The 26,693-nt window shown below is 37.8% G+C and overlaps 1 protein-coding gene across 3 annotated transcripts in view; it reads right to left on the reverse strand.

Moving 5' to 3' along the window:
* Positions 1-26,693, reverse strand: part of WDFY3 (WD repeat and FYVE domain containing 3) — a 283,520-nt gene that overhangs the window by 39,268 nt on the left and 217,559 nt on the right. For 2 of the 3 annotated variants that reach the window (XM_027544939.1, XM_027544938.1), the window contains 10 exons: positions 25,619-25,776; positions 24,328-24,405; positions 22,624-22,851; positions 15,951-16,004; positions 13,617-13,785; positions 10,385-10,548; positions 7,462-7,610; positions 5,567-5,687; positions 5,009-5,094; positions 3,071-3,151 (listed from right to left, as the gene is read on the reverse strand). In XM_027544939.1, the coding sequence (XP_027400740.1) occupies positions 3,071-3,151; positions 5,009-5,094; positions 5,567-5,687; positions 7,462-7,610; positions 10,385-10,548; positions 13,617-13,785; positions 15,951-16,004; positions 22,624-22,851; positions 24,328-24,405; positions 25,619-25,776 (1,288 nt within the window). The remainder of the gene's footprint in view (positions 1-3,070; positions 3,152-5,008; positions 5,095-5,566; positions 5,688-7,461; positions 7,611-10,384; positions 10,549-13,616; positions 13,786-15,950; positions 16,005-22,623; positions 22,852-24,327; positions 24,406-25,618; positions 25,777-26,693) is intronic. The other variant, XM_027544940.1, reaches the window with a different exon arrangement.

Below are 26,693 nucleotides of genomic sequence, written 5' to 3' on the forward strand. Positions count from 1 at the left end.
CATTTTGAAATATGAAATAACAGAATTGAATTGAAGAAAATAGAGAACAGAACATTGGAAGGCACTACACATAGTAAGGGAAACTATTTTCAGAATTTTAAGCAAGTTCGTGTTACTTGGAATGCAATGTAGTGTATATTTTTTACTGTGGATCATAGCAAATGAATTTGAAACAAACACTGATCTAGTTCAACTTTCAGCCTTTTACAATAATTCCTATGTAAACTGATTTATTTTTTATTTTTCACAATAAACCGTAGAAAATTCTGAAAGAGAAGGGAATACCAGACCACCTGACCTGCCTCTTGAGAAACCTATATGCAGGTCAGGAAGCAACAGTTAGAACTATACACGGAACAACAGACTGGTTCCAAATAGGAAAAGGAGTATGTCAAGGCTGTATATTGTCACCCTGCTTATTTAACTTATATGCAGAGTACATCATGAGAAACGCGGGGCTGGAGGAAGCACATGCTGGAATCAAGATTGCCAGGAGAAATATCAATAACCTCAGATACGCAGATGACACCACCCTTATGGCAGAAAGTGAAGAGGAACTCAAAAGCCTCTTGATGAAAGTGAAAGAGGAGAGTGAAAAGGTTGGCTTAAAGCTAAACATTCAGAAAACTAAGATCATGGCATCTGGTCCCATCACTTTATGGTAAATAGATGGGGAAACAGTGGAAACAGTGGCAGACTTTATTTTTTTGGGCTCCCAAATCACTGCAGATGGTTGATTGTAGCCATGAAATTAAAAGACGCTTACTCCTTGGAAGGAAAGTTATGACCAACCGAGACAGCATATTAAAAAGCAGAGATATTACTTTGCCAACAAAGGTCTGTCTAGTCAAGGCTGTGGTTTTTCCAGTAGTCATGTATGGATGTGAGAGTTGGACTGTGAAGAAAGCTGAACGCTGAAGAATTGATGCTTTTGAACTGTGGTGTTGGAAAAGACTCTTGAGAGTCCCTTGGACTGCAAGGAAATCCAACCAGTCCATCCTAAAGGAGATCAGTCCTGGGTGTTCTTTGGAAGGACTGATGCTAAAGCTGAAACTCCAATACTTTGGTCACCTCATGCGAAGAGTTGACTCATTGGAAAAGACTCTGATGCTGGGAGGGATTGGGGGCAGGAGGAGAAGGGGACAACAGAGGATGAGATGGCTGGATGGCATCACTGACTCGATGCACATGAGTTTGGGTGAACTCCGGGAGTTGGTGATGGACAGGGAGGCCTGGCGTGCTGTGATTCATGGGGTCGCAAAGAGTCAGACACGACTGAGCGACTGAACTGAACTGAAACTGATTTAAAGAGATTCAATTGGAATAAGTGATATAGCAAACAATATTTTGTTCACAGTAGGTACACATCATTCCTAAAAGAGATGTTGAAAAAGTGAATGAAAATATAAATATTTTATGACAGGAAATTCATGGCTGTTCACAAAATTATGGACTTTTTTTTATAGCAGACTTTTCTAGAATGCTATAAAACCCTTAAGGTTTAACAGCTTTGTAACATGGATAATTAATAATCTGAAGTTTGTGAATTGATCACAGAACCAGTAGTAAAGCACTTAACCATATATTTTATCATCTGAAAGGAAATTAAGAGAGGTGTAAACCTTAGTTCATAAACATTTCTAGCTCAAGAGTACAGACACCACTTTTCACTTCCAGAAAAATTCTTCCTTTCAGGTAAACCGAGTGCAAAGGATACTAGGTGGCGCTAGTAGTAAAGAACGCGCCTGCCAATCAATGCAGGAGGCAGAAGAGACTTGGGTTCAGTCCCTGGGTTGGGAAGATCCCCTGGAGGAGGTCATGTCAACCTACTCCAGTATTCTTGCTTGAAGAATCCCATGGACAGAGGAGCCTGGTGGGCTATAGTTCACGGGGTCGCAAAAGAGTTGGATACGACTGAAGCGACTTAGCACTGAAAAAAGAGCTGTGATCATTTCTCAACTTTGTAAGAAAGGGAATAACTGAAAAGGAGATTAAAGTTGGAAATGAATTTCTGCTTCTTGCCTTTGAGCTTTGAACAGTTCTTTAAGAAGTGCCAACTCAGCACAGAACAATGAAATAGCAAGTTGGAGATTATCTAGGCAGGCAAAAGTACTAGTAAGTTGCTTACAAGTAGAAAAAAGGCTAAATATGCTTCATGAGAGCCTTTTGCTTCCTGTATTTATCTTAACAACAACACAAATGATTAGGAACAGAACATATTTCTGAGGTTAACAAAAGCAGACATGCAGCATCTGTATTTATTAAATGTCAGCTAAAGAAAAATAAAAACAATAATTTAAAGAGAAATACACAAATTTAATATGTATAGATACAAACTGGGTATCACATTTTATTGACAAATTTACAGAATGTCCAATAAAGTTTTAAGACATTTTCCTGCATCCTGTGATAATTAATTTGTAGCCCCAAAGCACTGCTTCTTTTCCAATGGATTATAAAGGGCTACTAATACAAAAGAAAATGTATATTTAGAAACAAATCATTCAAAAAATTATATTAATTAACTGATTAAGTTAACCAGTAAAAATTAAAAAGTAAATATAGAAAGCTGGTATCTACTGAGATAAGCAAACTTATCCACTAATAGTAGAATACAAATGTGTATAAGTTTTATAACAAGGAAACCTGATAAAGATAAAATATCCAAAAACAAGAGAATGCCTTATACGTAATGATGAGTGGCTAGTAAATAAAGACAAAGTTTCTAAAGAATTTTTTTAAAAACAAGAGGAAATGTTTATATATAATATGAATAGAAGATGCAGAGTAAAAGTGTCTATATATACGATGGACTCAATTGGGCACAAGTGTGCATATTCTCAAAACATTAAAGGAAAATGATCAACATGTGAGACATCTGACACTGGTTTGACACGAGCGATCATGCGTACATTCTCTTATTTCTAATTTTCAGTATTGTAAAATTGTTCTACAAACCACTGAGGGTTGGGGTGCAGGGATATTCATTAAAATATTAAATAATACTGTCCAGATGTAAATGATCCAATTTCAGTATTAAACTATAATGTGCAAGAGGCACATGACCTACCCCTGCTCCACGCTGGTGTTCGGCCGCTGCCCAGACACAGACTCTGAACTGTCAGTGAGAGATGGCACTACAGCCAAAAACCTGGAAGATTAAAAAATAGCATAAAATTGGAAATGACGTGTCAGTCAGGATCTAATGGGAGCGTAAGAAAGAATGACTCATTTAGAGCTTAACTGCTGCATTTACCACCACCCCCTCGACTCCTCAGTAAATGGCAGGCAAAGGGAATATACAATAATTGGAATACTCAAATAAACAATACTCAATAATTAGAAACTCAATAAACAAATAAAGGTAAGATGATGGCTTCTAAAGCCAATATAAAGATCCACAGCAAAAGCTGACATTTTAGAGTTTTACGTATGTTGCCGCATTACTTGACACACTGATTCACAGGAATTGAGTCAACTTAATGATGTCCTAAAGAGTGACTGAAGCTAAACACTCACAGGGCAGCAAGCGGTGCTAATAGCTTAACAAACGACAGCAGAGACGCCACCGACAAATGAGAACACATACACGAGGAAAACCTTTATGTGACACTGTCACGATTATTTTCAGAGTAGGTCCTAATGTCAACATATATTTTTTAAGGGCAACCAAGAGTTGTGGGAAAATCCTTGGAATCAATGTGGACCTTGAACTTGGCACATACACAGAAATCTCTCAGCTAAAGACAAACTCATCTCCTTGTAACAGCTTCTAATTGGGAAGAGCAGATAATTTACCCATGTTGAAAACGATACCACCCTTAGAAATGAATAAGACAGGCAACTAACATTTCAATCGTTTACTTAGTTCGTCCCAGTCAACATCCATGGGGACTTTTTCTGCAGAACCTCCCTCATTTCTCTCATGCTCACAGGTAGTATTGCTGTACTGCAGTGATAAACAGTGTTGCTTGGTATTAGTCACTCCTTATTGGAAACACAAAACTTCCCTAATAGAGAGATTTGCCAGGATTTATATTACTCTCTGAACTTCCCAGGTGGTGCTAGTGGTTAAGTAACCCGTCTGATAGTGCAGAAGACAGAAGAGACTTGGATTCCATCCCTAGGGCAGGAAAATTCCCTGGAGGAGGGCATGGTAACCCACTCCAGTATTCTTGCCTGGAGAATCCCATGGACAGAGGAGCCTGGCAGGCTGGGTTGCAAAGAGCAGACACAACTGAAGTAACTTAGCATGCATGCATGCATATTACTCTTCAAAGAATAAGGGCTCTCTTATTACCTACCATCAGTTCATAAAAGCTTTAGTATTCACACATCCAACAGAACTTTCAAGCACACAAACATATACTATTTTTCTTCTAGGTAAACACAGTTTACCAAAAATGAAATATAGTCAGATTAAATCAACTGCTTTATTTGGTTGAGCTACTTTTTGAAGGATGAGGGTATCCAACTTACCTTCCAAAGTCAGAAAAGTCCCACAAGAATATAAATTCTAAGGAAATTCAGGCTCTGTATTCAATAGCAAGGTATGGCACTGTCTTCTTTTTGGTAAATATGAACAAAGCCTATTCTGAACCTAAAGTATTATTTTTTAAGCTATAGTTTCATCATTCCTTTATACTTAAAGAGATATTTTGATGAAGTCTAGTGTAAGTTTGAAGAAGGAAATGGCAACCCACTCCAGTATTCTTGCCTGAACAATCCCAGGCTGTCACCTATGGGGTCGCACAGAGTCGGACACGACTGAAGCGACTTAGCAGCAGCAGCAGCAGTGTAAGTTACCAGAAGGAAAAAAAACGTTCTTTCAAAACAGAAGAGCATCAGAAGAAGCACATTTCAAGAGGCTGGCAAAAATGAAACATTTTCTTCAAAGTTAATTCAAGTATTTAATTGATTTTTAAAAAATGAGCTGAACTTGTAATGCTTTACACCTCCCATTGCTTCCCACAATACAGCATTACGAAGTATTCGTAATAATCTATACCTTTGATAAACTTTGTTTCTGATTCCTTTCTGAAAAGCAAGGAGGTAGTTTCGTCCATCTCCAGAGAAAACTTCCACAGCGATAGGCTGAAAAGATCAGAGGGAAAGACATTAAGAAAAAATGCAAGTAAGGTTACATATTAACTTTTCCACTATGAGTTTCCCTAATATTGAAGCAGTTAATCTGATGACTGGAAAACATTTTTTGAGTCATGAATTCCTAGTAGATTAAATTACAAAAACAGATGGAATTTGTTCTGCTCAATTTGTTTCTAAAATCCTTACTACAAAATTATAATTTTGTAAATTTATAGTGAATCTAATTTTTATGCAACAAATATAAATCTGGATAACTATAGGGAAAGATGGATAACAAAGATAACACTCAAAGTTTTAGGATGCTAAAGGGATGTATTATAAAGCTATGCCACATGTGACACGAGCTTGTCTATATACAACCAAATCCAAAACTCTTAAGCAATAAGGCGGAGCCTATCATGTATACATCTTCTAAATAAAGGAACATGACAAAATGTTTATTTCTACTAAATCAACCAACCTGCAGGAGATATCTCCGTTTATGCACTTCCTTGATATCTTCATATGCAAAGATACTGCACGTTCTCTTGAGCTGACTGGGGCCTTGCCTGGCTCCTCTAGGGATAATCGGCTCATGCATACTAGAGGCAGCCCGGAAAAAGGAGGCAACAGAAACAAAGCAAGAGGTAAACTCACTGTTCAACAAACGGGGGTGCTATTTTCAACATGGGAAAAGAAGCAGGACACAGTATACCTGAATATTTAGTTAAAGAAAAAACCTTTTAAGAGAGTAATTTGTTAGCAACTCAGTATACATTGTTAACAAAGGTCCGTCTAGTCAAGGCTATGGTTTTTCCAGTAGTCACGTATGGATGTGCGAGTTGGACTATAAAGAAAGCTGAGCTCCGAAGAATTGATGCTTTTGAGCTGTGGTGTTGGAGAAGACTCTTGAGAGTCCCTTGGACTGCAAGGAGATCCAACCAGTCCATCTTAAAGGAGATCAGTCCCGGGTGTTCATTGGAAGGACTGATGCTGAGGCTGAAACTCCAATACTTTGGCCACCTGATGCGAAGAGCTGACTCACTGGAAAAGACCCTGATGTTGGGAAAGATTGAGGGCAGGAGGAGAAGGGGACGACAAAGGATGAGATGGTTGGATGACATCACCAACTCAATGGACATGAGTTTGGATAAACTCCGGGAGTTGGTGATGGACAGGGAGGCCTGGCATGCTGTGGTTCATGGGAGTGCAGAGTTAGACACGACTGAGCGACTAAACTGAAGGGATACTATAAATCCCCTTTGGTGAATATAACTTTGTCTATCACCAACTCTCAGAGTTCACTCAAACTCACGTCCATCGAGTTGGTGATGCCATCCAGCCATCTCATCCTCTGTTGTCCCCTTTTCCTCCTGCCCCCAATCCCTCCCAGCATCAGAGTCTTTTCCAGTGAGTCAACTCTTCACATGAGGTGGCCAAAAGCGCATATCTATCAGGCATAGCTGGTACAGTGCCAAGGTCTATATACCTTTAAGGGGCCAAGAAAATGTTTTAATATCTTTTAAAATCAAAAGAAAAAACCTTGAATTTTTAGGTAGAAGAAAATGTGGTAATATATAAAGTGAATATATTCATCTTTAAACCAACACAATCAGAAAACATCACTTTAAATAATTTTATATGCAAGAGGAGGCCCATAAAAGTCATCATGTGGCCCTGATGGCTGCTAAAAATGATAATGTGAAATTATATCCTAGGAATGAAGATAACCATGTGTCAGAATGAAGATCAAGGTGTCCACATTCACCATGTACATTAGGTGTTCAAAATGTAAGAGGAAGAGAAGAGCATGTTGATTTTCTAAGTCTTTAGCTTTTTATCTTCCTTTTTGTTTTGTCTGCCTCTGGGTTTTCCATTACCCAGTATCATGTCCATCACGGGACTGGCAGAAGAAAAGGAAGCTGGATCAACTTAGCCAGTTAATTCCTGCCTGTGCATAGGTCACACTGCTTCTAGGGTACTCAGAGGACATGGGCGTGCTTACATTTGTTGGCGTTTTGTACAGCTGCCTGTGTTTTTGCTATAACTGTGTTTGCACTGAGATTTGAAAAAAGAACACTCTGCACATTTAGAATAACTTTATAAATATACAGATGACAATATCAGGAACTTGTATTATATCTAATGCTATTAATGCATAGAAATAAATCTTATGTAGTTTTCATTTTGATAAAAAGGCAAATTTGTCCCTTATAGTTTTGAAATATTACTCTTGTGAATATGTAATGACAGATGCATACAAACTGAGAGATAACATTACTTAAAACATAACTTTTCATTAAAAAAAAAAAACTATGTAGGTATCTTGTTTGCTAAAGACAGCTATACTTTGTGTCTCTTCATTCATTTACTTACTTTGGAGGTAAGGTTTCAATATCTCTTATTTCTCTGGTTGCTGTCATTGTAAATCCATCAATCACATAGAAATGCTCTTTACCAAAGAGGAGTAGCCCCTCACTGGTATCAAGGCCCTGGACTCGAGCACAGCGGTACATGTGCTGGATCTATTAAGAAAACCAGAAACATTCATTAGTATAGTTTTTAAAAAATCAACTAATTTATTTAAAAAAAAAAATACAAAGGAAGCAAAATGTTTTTAAACATGGATTTAATGGGCAAACAAAATTTTACCAAGATGTTACTGTGTGATGGCACCCCCTGAGCTAAGCATATTAATCTGATTGCAAACATAATAAACAGAAGAGCTAAGATTGCAGTCTTGAGTTGCAGTTTGACTTCAGTAAAAGGAAACAACCTTCTATTCACATCCATCCACTCAATCCACTTATCCCAGTATTCACTGAGTACTAACTCTGCCAGACACGTGTGTACGAGGTTCCAGAGTCAGTGAACAAGTTAGAAGAGGAGGAAGACAGACAGAAACTTTGCAGGAAGGGGAACTGAGGCACCATGTGGGGAGCTTCCGACTGAGCCCTTGGCCAGGCAGGACGCACAGAGGGGGAAAGGCATGTAGAGCCTGATGTTCCCGAGTTGACTTTCTAGTTTTGTCATTTAACTAGAGATTTGGTCAGATTTCTTCATGTCTCTGGGCTTCTGTATCTTCAAGTAAATTTCAAATAAACTTCAGTGGCGGGTTGTAAGAGTGACAGAATATATAGAATCATGTTAGCAACTGCTGGCTGTCTTCTCTTCCACACAGCTTACTTTCCTCTTCTTCCATAACAGCCTCTGGAATTTGTCTCTGTTCGCTCCCCACTGGATTCCGCCTGCCTGGCAGACTGTGGTGCCATTGTAAAAAGCCAAACTTGGCAGAAGCTGTATTTTCCTCATAGAAGGACGGACTTGCTAAAGCCCTCAATGTTACCATTGTTATCTTTCCAACAGGCAGGATCTAGTTCTTAGTAAAAATTCCTTCTTGCTTATTCTTAGTTTAACATGAGTCAAGGAAAAAAAATCAGCAACTGAATCAGAGTCAAACAACTGTCAAATGAATGTCAGTCTAAATGCACTTCCTGCACTATTCAAGCTTAAAGCAATTAGAGCAAAGGCTGTACTCGTAAGATCAGAAGCTTAAAACATGACAGTATTAGAAAATAAATTTTCTAAAATAGACAAATAGAAGTTTCAACACCACATGTGAACTACAATAAAAATTTAGAATGTTACAGTGAAAAAACTTCACATACTTCTAAAATAATTCTATTTTAAGTAAAATAGACACATAGAAAATGTTATTTCCTAAGTGCATACCTTAAAGAATTTTCAAATGCTTAAAATATGATGCAACCAGCATCCAGAACAAGGAATAGAACATTCCGAAGCTCCCAGACACTTATCATGTGCTTCCTTCCTTCAGACCTACTGTACTTTTATAGTTACAATTTTTTTAATGTTTTCATTCAAGATTAATCAGGCTATATATTTGAACAGAATCTGAAAAAATTAAGCTCTAATTTCTAGTTACTATTTCTTAGTGAGTAATATTTTAAGGGTTATACCACAATCTACTATAACAGACAAACACAATCTTTAAAGATGTGATACTACACATTCAATTCCTTCATTCTTTTATCCCTTTATTCAACCAGACACTCCTTCATTCAAGGTTTACAGACTGTGTATCAGGTGATTAAGAGCTGTGCAAGGCACTGGGGTAGAAATAAGAAAACACTGTCTGCCTACAATGAGCTCACTATCTAGGGGAAGAAACAGTCACAGGAACAAAGGAATCATAACTCACTAAAATGAGTGACAGACAAAAAAGAAAGTGAAAGTATTAGTCGCTCAGTCATGTCTGACTCTTTGTGACCCCATGGACTAGAGCCCTCCAGGCTCCTCTGTCCATGGAATGCTCCAGGCAAGAATACTGGAGTGGGTTGCCATTCCCTTCTCCAGGGAGTGATAGATATAGGGTTTTTATAGTTACAACTTTTCCCCCCCTCTTTTTATGTTTTCATTCAAGATTAATCAGGCTACATATATTTGAACAGAATTTTAAAAATTAAGCTCTAAAAGAGTGAAAGACATAGGGCTTTATAAAAGCTTAGAGGAGGGTATTTACATCTGGGTTGGCAAAACCCTGAAGGAAAAGTTCCTATGTATTGAGTACTAAAGACTCCAGATAAATGAAGCTGTATCAAATGTGGGTTACAGGGATACAGGTTATGCGAGTGACAGGGGCATTTATGCAGAGAATGCAATGAGTAAAGTGCAAATTAAAGAACCAACATCATGGATGGAGTGAACTGCAAGGTACAAAGAGCTACGGGGCTCAGGCTACACAGCAGAGTCAGTAAACTAAGCCTAGAGGGGTCGCAGGTTATAAGAGATTGAGAGCGACATAGGAAGGCCAAGTAGTCTTCTGTGAGTGAAGCTGAGTGTAGGGGTGAAATATGAGGCTGGGGGTGATGGGCTCAAGGCTTGGGGATGATGGGTTAGTTGAAGCTGCTCAAGTGGTTAGTGCAATTACAGAGGAGAAGGGAAAAATACAGGACCACATTACTGAACGGGTTGTGTACATGGGATTGAAAGAGAATTAAGGGGAGAGCTGCAATTTGGTAAAGGGTATACAGAGGAAGACAGGGAACTAGGTGTCAATGTTAATCCTGTATCTGATGCCGCTTCATGCTGGTCGGTGTCCGGAGAGGTGAGAAAGTCCTGCAGATGAAGAGTGCTGAACCCAGAAGGGGGCTTAATACTGATTTCGCTGCAGAGGCTGCAATATGTCTCTTTGGCTGCCAGATAAATACCCTTCAGCTGTCTTGTAAAAGGGAAACAAACCACTCAGTGCAACCCCTCCTGTCCAGAAGCCCAGCACCTTTTCGCCCTCCTCCAACAGGCGCAGCAGGGTGGCGTTGTCTGTTTTCTCCTCCTCTTCTATCGAGCTGCCCTCAGCTGTCTGGTCCTGTAACTGCTCCTGTGTCTCCTCATCGCCTCCGTCCGGTGCTGACCGAGACCGTTTGAGAGGTGGCTTGACCAGTCCTGCAGGACAAGAGCCAAGAGGGCCATGTGGTCTCACGGGGGCCACTGGGGAGCGGTTTGGTCTCAAGGAGTCCTTCCTGTACAATTTGAGAGAATTCAGGAAGGCATGCACACACTTCAGTGGCCAACAGCACAGGCTCTAGGGACTTCCCTGGTGGTCCAGTGGTTAAGAATCCACCTTCAAATGCAGAGGACATGGGTTCAATCCCTTGGTCAGAGAACTAAGATCCTAAATGCTGGGTAACTAATATCAGAGTAACTAATACCATGAGTTGCAATTAGAGAGCCCATGTACTGCAGCTACTGAGCCCAACTGCTCTAGAGCCCATGAGCTACAACTAGAGAAACTCTCTGCAACAAACAGCCTGTGTGTTGCAATGAAAACCCAGTGCTGACCAAAAAAATCACCACCACAACCATAAAAAACCCAAAAACCAAAACAAATAAAAAATTACCAATCACCGCCTGCTTCGCCCCTGCCAAAAAAAAAAAAAACCCAAAAAACCACCCCACTCAGCACAGATCTGGTATTAAACAGTTGTATGACCTGGGAGTATTATCTGCCCTCTCTGAATCTCAAAGGGTTCTCATTTATAAAAACAGGACAAAAATATCATCCCTACTGGATACCTGGAGGACTGTTGGAGAACTAAATGAGGTAATTCCGATCAAGTGCTTAGGATCGTACATGATAAATAGTAAACTCTCAACAAGTGTCAGATGACGATGATGATAAACAGAGAGATTAGCAGAGTGAATGGTAACAGGGGTGATGCTAACGTGTGGGTTTTACTGAGGGGATACCATTAATAAATGGTCAGTCATTATCAGAAACAAGAATAAGGACAGCAAGTTATAAACATGATTATAAGAGATCCCACTTACATGGAGGGCCCATGAGGGCTATTTAAAGACTCACGTTATAAGTGGCACTATGGTCATTCAGACATGAATGAATCTGTTTAACTCAACAGATCATAAAGAGTAAGAACACAATTCTTTTTGATATAGAGCTGGATACTTTAATTTGCCCAATAAGTTAACATTTTACTGCCTACATTTTGATAATTTTATTGATAATCACAGGAGGTGAAATTAAAATCTGAGGATGAAGGTAACCACTGATATCCCAAAGTATAGGAAACAAACAGGCTCTAGGACTCTATCTCTAAATCTCACATTTAATATTCTTTAGTTTGTTTCCTCAAAAGTAATGTCACATCTATCTACTATAGCTGCTCTAAGAATTTTGGAAAAACATATCTGCTAGAATCCTACCCTTTGAACCCAAGTTATCAGAGGTTCTGGTTTGTCTTGGGAAGAACCTTATTTTCACATAGCAAAGACTACAATAAATAAGCTGGAGAAGGAAATGGCAACCCACTCCAGTATTCTTGCCTGGAGAATCCCATGGACAGAGGAGCCTGGCAACTACAGTCCATGGGGTTGCAAAGAGTCGGACACAACTGAAGTGACTTAGCATGCACACACAATAAATAAGCAAGAAAGAGCAAGTCTTGCTGAGGACATCCAGCAAGGGAAAAACTTCCAGCTGCTTTATTTATAGTTTGATGAATCAAAACCTCCAATTCTATATCTATCATAACATCTAGCACATCACAGTAAGGACACCAATATTTGTGGTTTTAGTTTAATTAGGAATTAGGAAAACTGAGGCTAAGAGAAGCTAAATGCCAATGACCCAAACACATCACCACAAACTGTGAATTATATACCTTGGTTATATATTGGTATATACCTTGGTTATATACCAATTATATACCTTGGTTATATGGCTATAACACAGCTTTGGACTGATCTCAATGACTTTGCTGATGCAGTGTCAAGAAATAAGAAGGCTGAAAACTCTGTTTACTAAAAATTTCAAGGATTCTACGAAAATGTTAGGTCACTTACGAAATATTTAGTAATTCATAGTCATCATGAGAGAAAACAGGTATGATACGAGAAGCTGACCACAACTATAGATAAATGCTTTATGTTGACATGGCCATATACTATTAGATTTTTATCAATGAGATCTGCAAATAATTTTTAACTTATACTTTTAATTCACATTCCAGGGCTTTATCTATGGACTATACCAAGACTTTACAATTTATGATTATTTCAGAGGCTTAAAAAATAACAATGGATTGATTTTACTTTTTCAACATCAACTGAGTCCCCATTGTGTGCTAGACATGAAATAATCTCTGCCTCTGAGAAACTGATAATTTAGGAAAACATAAAATCACTGAAATTGCTGTAAAAGATACGACTACAGTGCCACTGCAGCCAGGGGAGCTGAACGAGAAGGCTTCAGTGGAGGACAGTGGGATCAGTATCTTAGGACAAAATTGGGAAGGTCCAGCTCACAGAGAAGCTGTAGAGGAGGGCAGAGGGCACACATATACAGATGTCCAGAATCAAAAAGCCCATGTCCATTTTAGTCCAATCCTTGATCATATGCAGGTCTTACTAGGCTCACAAAGTACAGATTTGCAATAATATGTTTTAGTTCATAGGAGAAAAGATCATTATTTCTTACTGTTGGCTAACATGCACTAATAACACATTTAATGGTTGTTTTAATCTTATAAATATTCACTTAGTTATTAGGGCCTTAACTTAAAATATCAGGTACCACAGAGAATTCTGCCAGATACAGTGAAAAAAAAAAAAAAAATCAAGCCAATGGGTACATGACATTCATCTATAGGCTATAAAGAAGAGCCAGTCTCTTTAGTTTTGATATAGAAATCCATCTTTAAGAAGGTTGATATACTAAAATATGCATATATACTTTTAATAAGTTTGGCCCTACTGTTTATAATATATAAATAGTCGCTCAGTCATATCCAACTCTTTGTGACCCCATGGACTATAACCTGACAGGCTTCTCTGTCCATGGACTTCTCCAGGCAAGAATACTGGAGTGGGTAGCCATGTTCTTCTCCAGGAGGGTCTTCCTACTGTTTATCATTGCTAATATTTTTCATATGAATTGAAGTAGAAGGAATGCTCCCAAGTGTTTTTAATTAAAGTCAGAGAGGAAGGCTGCTGACCTTTGACTTTAGCAATCGTGTCTTCACCATGTTCTGGTTCTTGCTGAGCAGCTTCTCCTTCAGAGCTCTCTACGATGGCATCCTGCACAATGGCTGGGTTGCCGGAGGCTAGTCGCATGTAGTATTCTTTACTGTCATAACTTATGGCTCTTCTGTATCGAGCAGGCTTCTATGGAACAGCAAAAGGAAAGTGCTCAGCTAATTCATCTTCAAGAATTAATAGACTGTACATAGTAAGAGCACAGACTTTTGGGTTAGGTTTCTCTCTTTTTAAATTGTACTGACTTTTAGAAGACATACATAAAACAACATTAGCAGTTTTGTCCTTTCCGAAAAAAGAAATACATCATCTTTTGTCAAATGTTTCCATGTTAGTAGAGCACAGTCTTCCTGATGCAGCAGTACAGTAGAGAGAACACCCAGTGTCAGAAAGCATCATGTTGTAAGGGGATGTCCAGTTTGTGGAGAGCCTGGAATTTTGTTTCTGCCCCAAGTAAACAGCTTAGGCCTAAAGGGCCATCCCTTTGGTAGGAACTACCTGTGTGTGTACTGCAGATACTTGGAGGTAGAAACCCAGAACTGCCCTTTTCCTCCTGGTATTCCCATGTCTCACCGTAACACTGGGAATGGCCCAACCCTTCAGAGTCCTGACCCCACATGGAATGCACTGGCTTCAGGCCAGATGACACCATCTGGTTCACCTGCTACTCCAGCTTCTGTCTCCAATTTGCTAAAACAACCCTGTTGTTTGTTGTGTAAAAGAATATGATCCAGAAACTTAACAAATACATGAGTGTATCAAGAACATACATAAGTCCATTTTGAAGAAGAAATTAATTACCCAGAAACATCAGAAGAGATTTAACTTTTTGGTGTTTAATACAGAGCATTTTCTTTTCAGAATAATTAATATTTATCTTAAAAAACAGGTTTTCCAGTTGACCCAAATTTTTTCTTAAAACAACAAACAATGAGAAATTAAGGTTTAAAATTTCCTATAAAAATGCAAGACCAAAGGGAAAAGTTTATATGTTCCTTGACCAGAATGACCCAGACTTTGAATTAACAATTAAGAAAAAGATAAGAGTTTGAAACACGCTTAAAGACCTTCTCTTTCTAAACATTACTTTCCTTCCCCATTAAAATCTAATTGAAAATATTCTATCAGCCTAACTCTCCATCAAATAGTTAATATGTACTGTCTACAAAAATACTTATATTAAGTAAAACTCTTTTAAAAATGATTTTGAAGTAAAATGGAAAAAAAGTGTCCAACTGGATGAAATATTTAGACTAAAATACTGAACCAATTTTGAGGTGAAAAGATACCTAACTCAAGCCACCGCTACCCTTAACTTCAGGTGTAGACTTAGAACGAAGAGAGCTGCAAGCTAACTGATGAACGATATGCAGCAAATGAAAACTGGACTATGTAACACGCAAGTACTGAAATGCTGTAAAATAATATTACAATTATGGAAGGATGAATCTGATAAATTAATAAGAATATTGTAGTATTTTTTGAAATGAAAGCAGGGTAGTTAATTTTGTATTATAACAATTCTCTACACAAGATTTAACAATTATCTTCAACTCAAAATTGTTCATTTTTAAAAAGATGAAAGCATAGTTAGTGATGGGCAAGACAATGAATTAACAAATGTGGGACAACATCTTGGATACTGACTTCATATCTGATTCGGAACTAAAAGGATTCTCCCCCAAATATTTTGAGGTAAATTTCTGTGTTGTAAAGTTCTGCATTTTTTTTTACTGCTTATGTATTGAATCTTCCCACAAAAAGAAAACAATTATATAAATTTAAATTAAAATAAAATAGTATTTAAAAGTGATCATACACTTAGTTTCCATTTAGTTCCTTCTGATTGAAAAAGTAATTTTAAGAGAGAATACACTTGCAGTCTCAAAATATATATTGTTTAGTATCTAGAAGAATTAAATGAGAAGTTGAAAACAAACTTGGTGGTGTCCAGCTGCCCATTACTAACATGCCTTGGAACTTGTTAGTTTATGTGTGAAGCGGTACACTTTTCACGGTGAGAGCGATGGGTATTCAGCCTGTTAGTGAGCTGCATAGGGATCCTAGAAAGCTAATCGGAACAAAGCAAGAGAGATGAGAACATCTCTTAGTAGGAATGAAATTCACTTTTTTCAACTCCACGGAACTTACAGAAATAGCAAATTGAAGGTTATCCCTTTAGGTTAGTCTAGTCTACCATGCACTAATATAAAATAAAACAAAACCAAAACAAAGAAATTAAAATAAAAAAACTGTAAGCATTTTGCATTCTTTTATGGTATTTTGTGGTTTACCTTTTGAGGAATGATATCATCAGGTGTCTCAGGCTGTTTACTTGGGATCTCAGACTGAAAATAGGGTATTAAGTATAGACACATCAGAAAAAAATAACAAAGAGCAACACAAAAATAAAATACTCTTGAGGATTGTATGAAATATGGAAGATGCACTCACACAAAATTAATGATATCCTAAGCTGCTTGAAATAATCACTGAGCATCTTGTGATTATTTTCTCAGTTATCAAAAGTAGTTTTAAAGTAAAACATAACTGCTAAAATTCTCAAGGTTACTGAACAAGACAGACTTCAAAGTCACACAGACAAAACTTGAGCATAGGCTGCCAGTGTCTTGGACAATTTAGAGACAACTCTTTATATGGCTTCAAAGGAAAAACAGAGAAAATTGGATAATGGAACCTAGTTCTAGCTATTATTAATATCTTGAACCTAACTTTTACTGTGCTTATCTCTCGATCTGTTTTGCAACAGAAGCAACTGGTTTGAACTATTATCTACAATATCCCAAACCACAGAAATCACTAAGTGCTTGTTAGTGAAAAAACATCTTCCCCTAAAAGCCAGAGGACCTTCTTCCTTTGCTGCCTTCAAAGCTGAGATCCCAGAGAGGCTGAAAGTGGAAGCAAGCTTGGATTATCAGCCTCCAAATGGAAATTTTCTCTAAACATTACTTTTTAAACAATAAGGTAGCTGCTTTATATTTTATTCTCAGAATGAAACTGAGTAACAAGAAGGCAGGATCTGTTGAGCTGCAGCGCGTGGCACATACAAACGGATAGCTACAGACAATAACACATCCAAGCAACCTTCCAGTTCTTCTTTTCACAGTTTGTATTTGGAGATGACTTCCAGGACCTGGCCTTACAGTAAATATGAGCAGACAAAATGCTTTCATAAATGTTTGCTTCCCCTGGCAAAACAAACGCGGAACTACTGGGCATACTTTCAAGTATTTAATATGGTTTAATAAACATCTCTCCTTAAAAGCGAATTTTTAAAAGCATACCTTACGTTGACAGATAATCTTTAAAACACACATCCATGTTCCCAATCGTGGTAAAGGTTTGGGTTACGTAAGTATTACTACACATTTGTTGAGACTCACAGAATGGTGCACTTAGGATTTATATGTAAAATTCATGTCAATAAAAAAAGAATTCTGAACAAATACTGAATTCCATTGCTACACATGTGGAAGTGTTTAGGGGTGAAAGGTACTGATTTCTCTAACTCATTTTGAAATTAATTAAAAAATAAAACAAGACAGACCACTGGACAGATGTGTGATAAACCAATATAGCAAAATGGACCAACTACTATTGTCAAACCTAATTCTGATGTCTACTATATATCCCCAACTAGAATGTGGGCAGGGTCTGACATGTACACGATAGTGCGTTCCCTGGAGCATATGATGGAGGGCTGGTTTAATACACATTTGCTCACTGAGCCACTAACTGAGGTTCTTATTTTACTAAAAGGTACAGTGTTCAACATCAAAGCTATATGTATACTAATAATTTTAGTATATCATAGTTCTATTTAATTTAAAAAATTATATATTATTATTATAACTGTTTATACAGAAATTTAAAATTTTCAATGTCAGAATTTCTAGTAAATAATTTTATAGTTCCTTTACTTCTAAGTTTTCTCTGTTATTGGCAATGGAATTTCCTGAGCCACTTAGTTCATACATAGCATATAAAAATATATGCAGAGGAAGCCACAGGAGACTCACTTAATTACAAGAAAAGGGACTTAGGTGAGTTGTTTACCCTTCTGCCCTGAGCAGCTCAACATTAAAGGGAAACAGTGAGGGTTTTATCCCAATAATATTTGCAAAGAACAGTCAATTTGTTTGGGACTATTATTCTGTGAAAATAAGGGGCTTGTAGAATTAAAACCTGGTTTTAGTACTTAAATATAATTTTAAAGTGACAAAGTTTGGAATTTTATTCTCCTTCCTCAGGATTCAGAGCAGCTAGCTGCTTAAAAACCACCAGGTTTTGTATTTGCATCATTTCCCAGGCTCACATCTTAGTATTTATAAATAATATTACCACTTAAAATACAGAATTATAGTACAACTCAGTATAGCTATTTTAGATTTGAAATCGACCGTCCAAGGAAAGTCCCTGTGCAAAGGGACTTTTAAGTGCAATTAGAAAATTTTCCACATGTACATAACTTTTCTCAGGACAAAATTAATTTTTGTTCTCATTAAAATAATTTTAGTTGATAAAACTTCAAAGCTTTCAATTCTGTGGCAAATGAAACACTAAAATATTCTCTTCATTCTACAAACAAACATCTAACTTAAAAATAAAGTTCAAAACTTACAATAAAAGATAAGCTACATTTTAACACAGTATGTAGCATTATCCAGGTTTAAGAAATAATGACCAAAGAAATAATCACTTGATTATATATAACACATCAAAGATTTTAAAACAAGAAATAACTTTGAAATCATCATTGTATGTTAACCTTAAGCAACAGGACTAAAGACTTAAATGTTACTTAAAACAATGATTCTTCTTAATAAATAAGGTGAAGATCAAATCACTTGTCCTTACTCCAGGCAGAACCTATTATACCTCTCAAGAGGCTTCAAAAGCAATTTTTAGTACCTGTTATACCTGAAATCGGAGAAGGCAATGGCACCCCACTCCAGTACTCTTGCCTGGAAAATCCCATGGGCGGAGGAGCCTGGTAGGCTGCAGTTTATGGAGTCGCTAAGAGTCAGACATGACTGAGCGACTTCACTTTCACTTTTCACTTTCATGCATTGGAGAAGGAAATGGCAACCCACTCCAGTGTTCTGGCCTGGAGAATCCCAGGGACGGGGGAGCCTGGTGGGCTGCCGTCTATGGGGTCGCACAGAGTCGGACACGACTGAAGCGACTTAGCAGCAGCAGCATACCTGAAATACCTCTTAGGTTGCGAAAAGTACTGCCTATATTTTATAAAGATGGGTACAAGGAGAATGGCGCATTTCCACAAGCGTAAAGGAAAGACGTGACTGGTCTCTGATTCTGGGAGGCAACATTCAAAATGGTTCAGAGTAGAGGAGGATTTTCTATGAAACTGACGAAGCTTATACCTCAACAGTCCTCACTTCCTATGGGCTCCTTGCAAAGCCCTGCAAGAGAGGCTCTAGCAATTTTTTATTCATAATGCCATACTCTTTTTATTATAGAGCCTCCCCAAGTTACAGAAACTTTACAGCCCATAAAATTTGACTCTAGCCCTTTGTAGTGCAAGAATAATTAGGAAAATTCTCTAAGAATATTGAATGGGAAGCAATGGATAAATTCTAATTCAGGAAGAAAGAGCTCTGACAAGTCCATTCATTGAACACTTATTAAGCTCTATATACGCTTCAGCATTAGAGAGAAACCCTAATACACAGGACTTTCCTGTGGTCCAGTGGCTGGGTGTAGCCTTCCAGTGCAGGCAGTGCAGGTCCCATCACCAGCTTGGGAGCTAAGATCCTGTATGACTTGTGGCCAAAAAAAAAAAAAAAAAAAACCTAAACACAACATGTAGGCAATGCTGTAGCAATTTCAACAAAAACTTTAAAAAAATGGTCCACATCAAAAAAATTCTTTGAAAATAAAAAAAGAAAAAAAAATCTAGTATATGGTTTCTCTCTGAAAGAAATTCACTGTCTGTTGATAATGTCTCAAAACCACCAGAGACTGAATCTTTTTTAAAGACTGATTCAACTCCTGAGGAATTATCAACCTATAGTTATTATATCTTGCTCTGCTACTTAGTATTATACCTTGCCCTGCTACCTAGAAGAGATTCCTTAATTTTCTAGGCTTCTATTTCTCATCTGTGAAATTGGGATAATAACATAACTACACTTCAGAGGGCCCTGAAATTGTAAGTAAATGCTCTGCAGAGCATCAACCGCATTGTGCCTTGTAAGTATCTGTGCACTCTCTCTTTAATATTTATCATTTGTTTATTTATTTACCTGTGCCAAGTATTCGTTGCAGCACGTGGGATCTCTTTTAGTCGTGGCATGCATACTCTTAGTTGTGGCATGTGGGAATTTAGTTCCCTGACCAGGGATCGAACCCTGGCCCCCTGCATTGGGAGTGGAGAGTCTTAGCCACTGGACCACTAGAAGTCCCTGCTCTTTTTTATTTTACAATAGAAGTTAGTGAAATAGAAGCATTTGCTTCTACTTTTTGGAATTTTCCTTGATATTAATATTGCCAGATGGCATATTCCATAAAAAAGTGGACATTTAATGGTGTTTCAAGTTTACAGATTTTGAACTAGCACCACCAAAATCATTATTCATTTGGAAAATTTCATCATAGCATATTAACCCTGACTTTACATGAACTAAAGCAGCATGAATTCCACCATCTGTAATCACCTCCCCTTCCCACCTGCTTTTTCCTTTTTTGTAAATGTATCTCTAACATTTCTCAACTGCCTTGTATTTTGCAATATGTAAGCCAATTGTTGGGGGGGGGGCGCAGGGAAAGCTCCCTATGGTGCACACTTATTTCTGAGACTGTTTATAGATTTCACAGGCTGATGAACTCCTTTGATCAGGTAAAATGCTAATGGATATTAAGGTTGTAAGTGTGAACTCTGAATAGATTATTATGTTTTTATCTGATACAGAACTTCAAACACACTTTTGTAACTTAAGGTTTTGGGAGGTAAGGAGGGGACAAGGGATAAATTGAAGATTGGGATTGACATATATACACTACTACATATAAAATAGATAACTGATAAGGACCTGCTGTATAGCAGATATAGAGTTCCTTGTATAGCACAGGGACTCTACTCAATACTCTGTAATGGCCTGTATGGGAAAAGAATCTAAAAAAGAGATATATTTATATGTATAACTAAATCACTTTGTTGTACAGCTGAAACTAACAACACTGTAAATTAACTAGACTCTGATAAAAATTTTTGAAAATACTTTTTAAAAAAAGGACACTGTTATAAGAAGCAATGGAGTACACACGGTTAAAAAAAAAAAGAAAACCTATGGTTATGTAACTCAAAAAGTATATATCTCAGTTATATAGTGAATGGTCTCATATTTAAGAGAGCACATTCATCTTCTATTTTCATATTTTTGAAGGTGAAGGTGAAGTCGCTCAGTTGTGTCTGACTCTTTGCGACCCTGTGGACTATAGCCTACCAGGCTTCTCAGTCCATGGGATTCTCCAGGCAAGAATACTGGAGTGGGTTACCATTTCCTTCTCCAGGGGATCTTTCCAACCCAGGGATCGAACCCGGGTCTCCCGCATCGGAGGCAGACGCTTTAACCTCTGAGCCACCAGGGAAGCCCAATTCATATTCTTAAATGTATTCAATTTGAATGAGTGTTGACTTCATAAAAATATTTTATCAAAGTGCTACAGGCTTAAATTCTTAATCAATTATTTACTTGGGAAAAATGGATGAATAATCAGAGACTGTACTGCTAGTCTGCTCTGACAAAAGTATGTGCTATTAGAAGGCTGCAAAAATATGGGTGGGTTTTTTTTTCTACAGAGTGCACTAGTATGAGAAATTATAGTGCTTTAAGTTAAAATTTACAAAGTATGGCGTTTTTGACAGAATGAAATAGCTTTGAGAAAAACAAAACTTTAGGGAGCAATCTTTAAAAAATCGTAAACAACTATATATTAGCAGGTCTAAGATCTACGATATTCTAAATAGCAACAGGACAAAGTGGAGTCAATTAGCACAAGATAGATGAAGCCAGGGTTTTGGCTGAGAAAAAAAGAGGCACTGGAGCAATCCAAGTCGTCTCATGTTACACCATCTTCTCACTAGAAGACACACGCGCCAAGTCTGCTTTATTAATCTTGGTTTCTTCCATTGTTGAGAGAATCATGTCTCAGTCAAGAATGTGAAAGCACTTCAACTGTGAAGGGGTTTCTCTTCCTCAATTTGCAGTGACTTTACTGGGGAAGACTGCATTTTCCCAAATGTTAAAAAAAAAAAAAGCATGATTCTTAAATCATGATCAATTTATAGACAACATTTTTCTGGTCAGTGCAAAAATCTGAATGAAGGCTTTAGGAAGGGCAACTTGTCTGAATAAAAAGAAATTTAAGGGCAAATGCTGTCTGTTTTTTACTGGCGGAACCTGTGATGAAGCTTCTCAACATAACTGGGATGATCTAGACACTCGGGCTACTATTATTCTTTGACTGTGCTCTGCATTTCTTCAGAGTACTGCTTAGTGGCTGTGTTATTTTATTTACTTAACAGTCAGATAGTGCTTATTCTGTGCTAGACACTTTTCTGAGTACTTGACTAATTTTCATCACTTAATCCTCCTAATGGCTTCTAAGATGGAGCTGCTATTTTTCTCCATTTTAGGCGTGAAGAAAGCAGAACCTAAAGAGGTTCAAGTGGCTGATACTAGGTTATCAGCTACTGACCGGGCAGCCGGCTCCAGGGTCTCCAACCTAAACTGCTTCACTGTGCAATCTCCCTGCTTATCTTTTCATTCCATCGCCACCATCCTGACAATGCCAATGTAATACAGTTCATTGAATTTTCTAGACCAGGTATTTTACGTAACTGATCTAATAAGAGAAAATGCTTGCAAAAAAAGAAGGGAAACTTGAGACCGCCATGACAAACGCTGACTTTTGAGCACTCACCGCCACGTTGGTTTCCTGCTCCGTTTCTGGCACGTAAGGGTAATGGTTATAAAACATATCATTTCGCACCATTTTTTTCCTCATTCTGCAGGGACCCTCTGTCATCTCCAACATCCACTTGTCGAGATGGGAACCAATGGGGGGGCCCCAGAGTCCCCGCTCCCGCAGCAGCTCGTACTCGATCTGGCACCACTCTTCCGTCACGTACTTCAGGGCATTTTGCTGACGCTAAGGGAGTAGGGGTGGAGGGGAGTCCAGGTTGGTTTTCAAGCAAAAGCAGGAGCAACAATTAAAAGTCTATAAACAGCTTAAAACCAAGTTAGTATTTGGTAACAGAACCCAATCCACGCCATTTCAGTCAATATCATAAAAGTAAAATTATACTTATTTATGGCTAAAATACGCTATTTTGTGAGAAGGTGGAGTTTTAGTGATGGCCCAAGGGGATTATTTTAGCGCCAAGTTCCGTGGAAGGTATGTACAGGGTAGCTTGTGCGGTACACTCGACCAGAGTGTAAAAGAAACTTGTAACTCAAGACACAGGGAAGATGGCAATATTATTTATGAAAACACAGTGTAATGGCTTGTCCCATGAGAGATAAAAAAGACATGAATTTAAGGTTGAATCCCCTTCCCTACCCTAGACTGTAAAGCAGTTACCAGAACAAGAATAAAAGAAAATCTACAAAGCCAGGTCAAGAAATATTGCCAACACACTAGATACCTGCTGATCTCCGTAACATTTCCAATACTTTTAGGTAAAGAATATACACGTGCAGTTCTGATAGGGAACTTAACATTTATATAAAAAGAAAAGGATAATCATTTTTACTTGGCCACTGGGAGAAATTCAAATCAACTTACTGCAAGGGAAACTTACGACTTGTGGAATAACTTCTTGCTATTGTCAAATGCCAAAATGTGTAACATTTCAATAGTAGATGCTTATGACTAACTTTATCTAATGATTCATGAAATATAAGCATATACTTTTAAAGTCTAGGAATAAAGATCTCTTTATATAACTAACCCTAATGGTTATTGAAGAAGTCATCTTGATGTTATATGATACTGTAATAGTAGTTATGTGTTCCTGACGGGAGGAAATCACCTGTAATAACTAAGTATCTAGTATCATGCCCATAAAATATTAGCAGCTTATCATTCAGAAATCCTTAATGCATATAATTTAGCTGCCATGGAAATATTTAGGATACAATGTCGAGTAACTATGAATTAATCAAGATTTCACTGAAGTTTTTATTGACAAAATTACTAAGAACTTGTAATAATAAAAAAAAAACTTTGTTTTAATTTTTTAGAATTTTAAGAGACTTCTCAGAGACTTTGATGCACATGTTTATAATCTCTGTATTAAGTCTGAAAAAGGGATCTTCTGACATTTTAATTTTTATTAGGAACAAACACATGAAATATGATGGTCATGAATGTTATTAGAGTTCAGCTGTGCTGATCTCCAGTCTGTCACTTTTTAATGCAGTTTGCCCAAAGGAACTTCCACTCTTTCTGTCTTAAAACCAATGGCCAAAGTAGCTGTTGCCAGGAATAACTAAAAACATCACCTTTGATTATGAATGCAGTTCAGCAACTTACTCTTAAAAGCAGGAGGAAGATAACAAGGGGAACAGTCTTTTCTCACTTGAGAAATGCAAAACAAACCATTATTATGGTTATGACTCTTACCTCCTGGTATTCCTTATATTGTGTGTCTACCAAGTCACGAACAACAGCGATGTGTGTAAACATCCACTGAGAAATCTCCTAATAATGGGTGGGAAAAGAGTCTTAATATTTCATGGATTTTCTGAAAAAGAAAATGTTAACTAGCCTTGCAATAAGGCAGTTAGTTAAAATTCTATTAAAGGCATCACAACAACATCTCAAATATCTCACAAAAAACTGTGAAGGATGAATTATCTGATGAATCTGATGGAGGCTTATGTGATGGACTCAGATCCCAACACCCCAACCCCTACTGCCCCTTCAAGGAAGGGCTCACTGCCACAGCTTCTGGGTGTGCTGTCCGTACTTCAGGGATCATCTCAGCTGCAGAGAGCTGCCGTGTACCCCACAATCACTGCCTGATTTGGGGGCAAGCGGGCTGAGCCATTTCAGCTCAGTACAACTCCGCCAGGTCACTTTGGTACCAAGGCTCCACTTGGGTCTACCTGGTCTGTCGCCAGACCTGCACTGTACCCTGACATTTCCCCATAAGCAGTCCTGCCTCGTTTTTATCCCTACCACAAATATCAAAGTGAAAGTGGAAGTGAAGTCACTCAGTTGTGTCCGACTCTTAGCGACCCCATGGACTGCAGCCCACCAGGCTCCCCCGTCCATGGGATTTTCCAGGCAAGAGTACTGGAGTGGGGTGCCATCGCCTTCTCCACAAATATCAAGGGCACCCCTAATAAGCAGCTTGCATACTAAACCCTCTCTCAGAATGCGCTTGCTAGGGAGCCCAACCTGACACATGGAATGACTCGTATACATGGTTTCTCCCAGATGCTTTTCACTGCTGCCACTGAGATTCTGAGATGGCAAAGAGTATGAGGAGGAAGAAATTAATGCTGGACGTGGAGGGGTCAAAAAATAAAAATAAAAAATTGGTGTGTATAATAAAATTATTTTAAAAGTCATTTTGTTATTGATTTAAAATTTATATAACTATTAATAATAGAACTATTGAATGCTTGAAAAAATTGGGAAAAACTATAGTCTGATCATATATCAATATCTGAAATCTCATCTTATATTCATTCATGACATGGATCAAATACACAACATTCATAGTGCAACTGTACCATAATAAAATGGGAGAAGACCCCATAACCAGAGTTATCTCTGTCCGAAAGCAAAAATGTAGAGTGTCAATTCAAATCATATGCTTGTATTTGTTAAGTGTATTATATAAAACACTGTAACTAAACCTTGAAATACAAAGTTCTAATATCATTAATAAAACTAAACGATGTACCTGGGTGGAAAGGCTGTGTTTATGAAGCCCGCTTTCCTTTCGATTCCTTCTTGATCCCGTTAACTTGGAAAGACCAAAGCCACTGCTGACACGGGACAATTTGGATTGTGTGGTGGGCATTAAAGCTTCTCCTCGACTTATGCACTTCTTTTCATGGGCTACAGAATTAAAATTAAGAGTATTTTACAATTTTTCCATGTATTTACTCGCCTTACTTTTAATACTTTCTCATCATAGTTACAAAGCACATTTCTGTAGTTATCAAAAGCATCTGTAAATGCTGTCTTAGATACAACATTTACTTATCTTGTGTAAGGATACCTGCTTAATAATTATTGTACTGGCTGGACTCACATTTGGGTGAAAACTCATAGCTCTGCAATGCTATGCAAATTTATTTTAACTGTCATCAATTTCTTTGTTAATAACAATTCACAATGCCCTACCTAGAGTCCATGGTGTTGTGTATACTTTGGAATTTAAAAAGTTCTGGATTTTAAAAAGGTGATACGGTATGTATACTATATGTTATACAATACCATCTGAGGATCTAGAGTATTAAACCATAATGAATAAAATAATAACTAATATTTCTGCAACAAAATGTATGAATATTCATGCCTAGTAGGAGAAACAAAGATAGGTTAGGTTTTGCCACCAAGTGAGTTCTGACATCAAATTAATAACAACATTTTGGATTTTTAGGGTTTTGGCGCTTTAGAATTATAGATAAGGGATATGGAGTCGTAGCCAAGATGATGACCATACTGAAGTTGTGAGCAATATATTATTTACCATGCTCATAGATACCTCGATGTATAACACATCTCAGATTAAAAAAAAAAAAATCTAAGAAGAAAAGCTTAATTTCAGTATAATCATTCTGAAAGTGAAAGTGCTCAGTAGTGTCCAACTCTTTGCAACCCCATGGAATTCTCCAGGCCAGAATACTGGAGTGGGTAGCCTTTCCCTTCTCCAGGGGATCTTCCCAACCCAGGGATCAAACCCAGGTCTTCCGCATTGCAGGTGGATTTTTTACCAGCTGAGCCTCAAGGGAAGCCTGATACAATATAAT

The sequence above is a fragment of the Bos indicus x Bos taurus genome, chromosome 6 (genome assembly GCF_003369695.1).
Source record: "Bos indicus x Bos taurus breed Angus x Brahman F1 hybrid chromosome 6, Bos_hybrid_MaternalHap_v2.0, whole genome shotgun sequence".
NCBI lineage: Eukaryota > Metazoa > Chordata > Mammalia > Artiodactyla > Bovidae > Bos > Bos indicus x Bos taurus.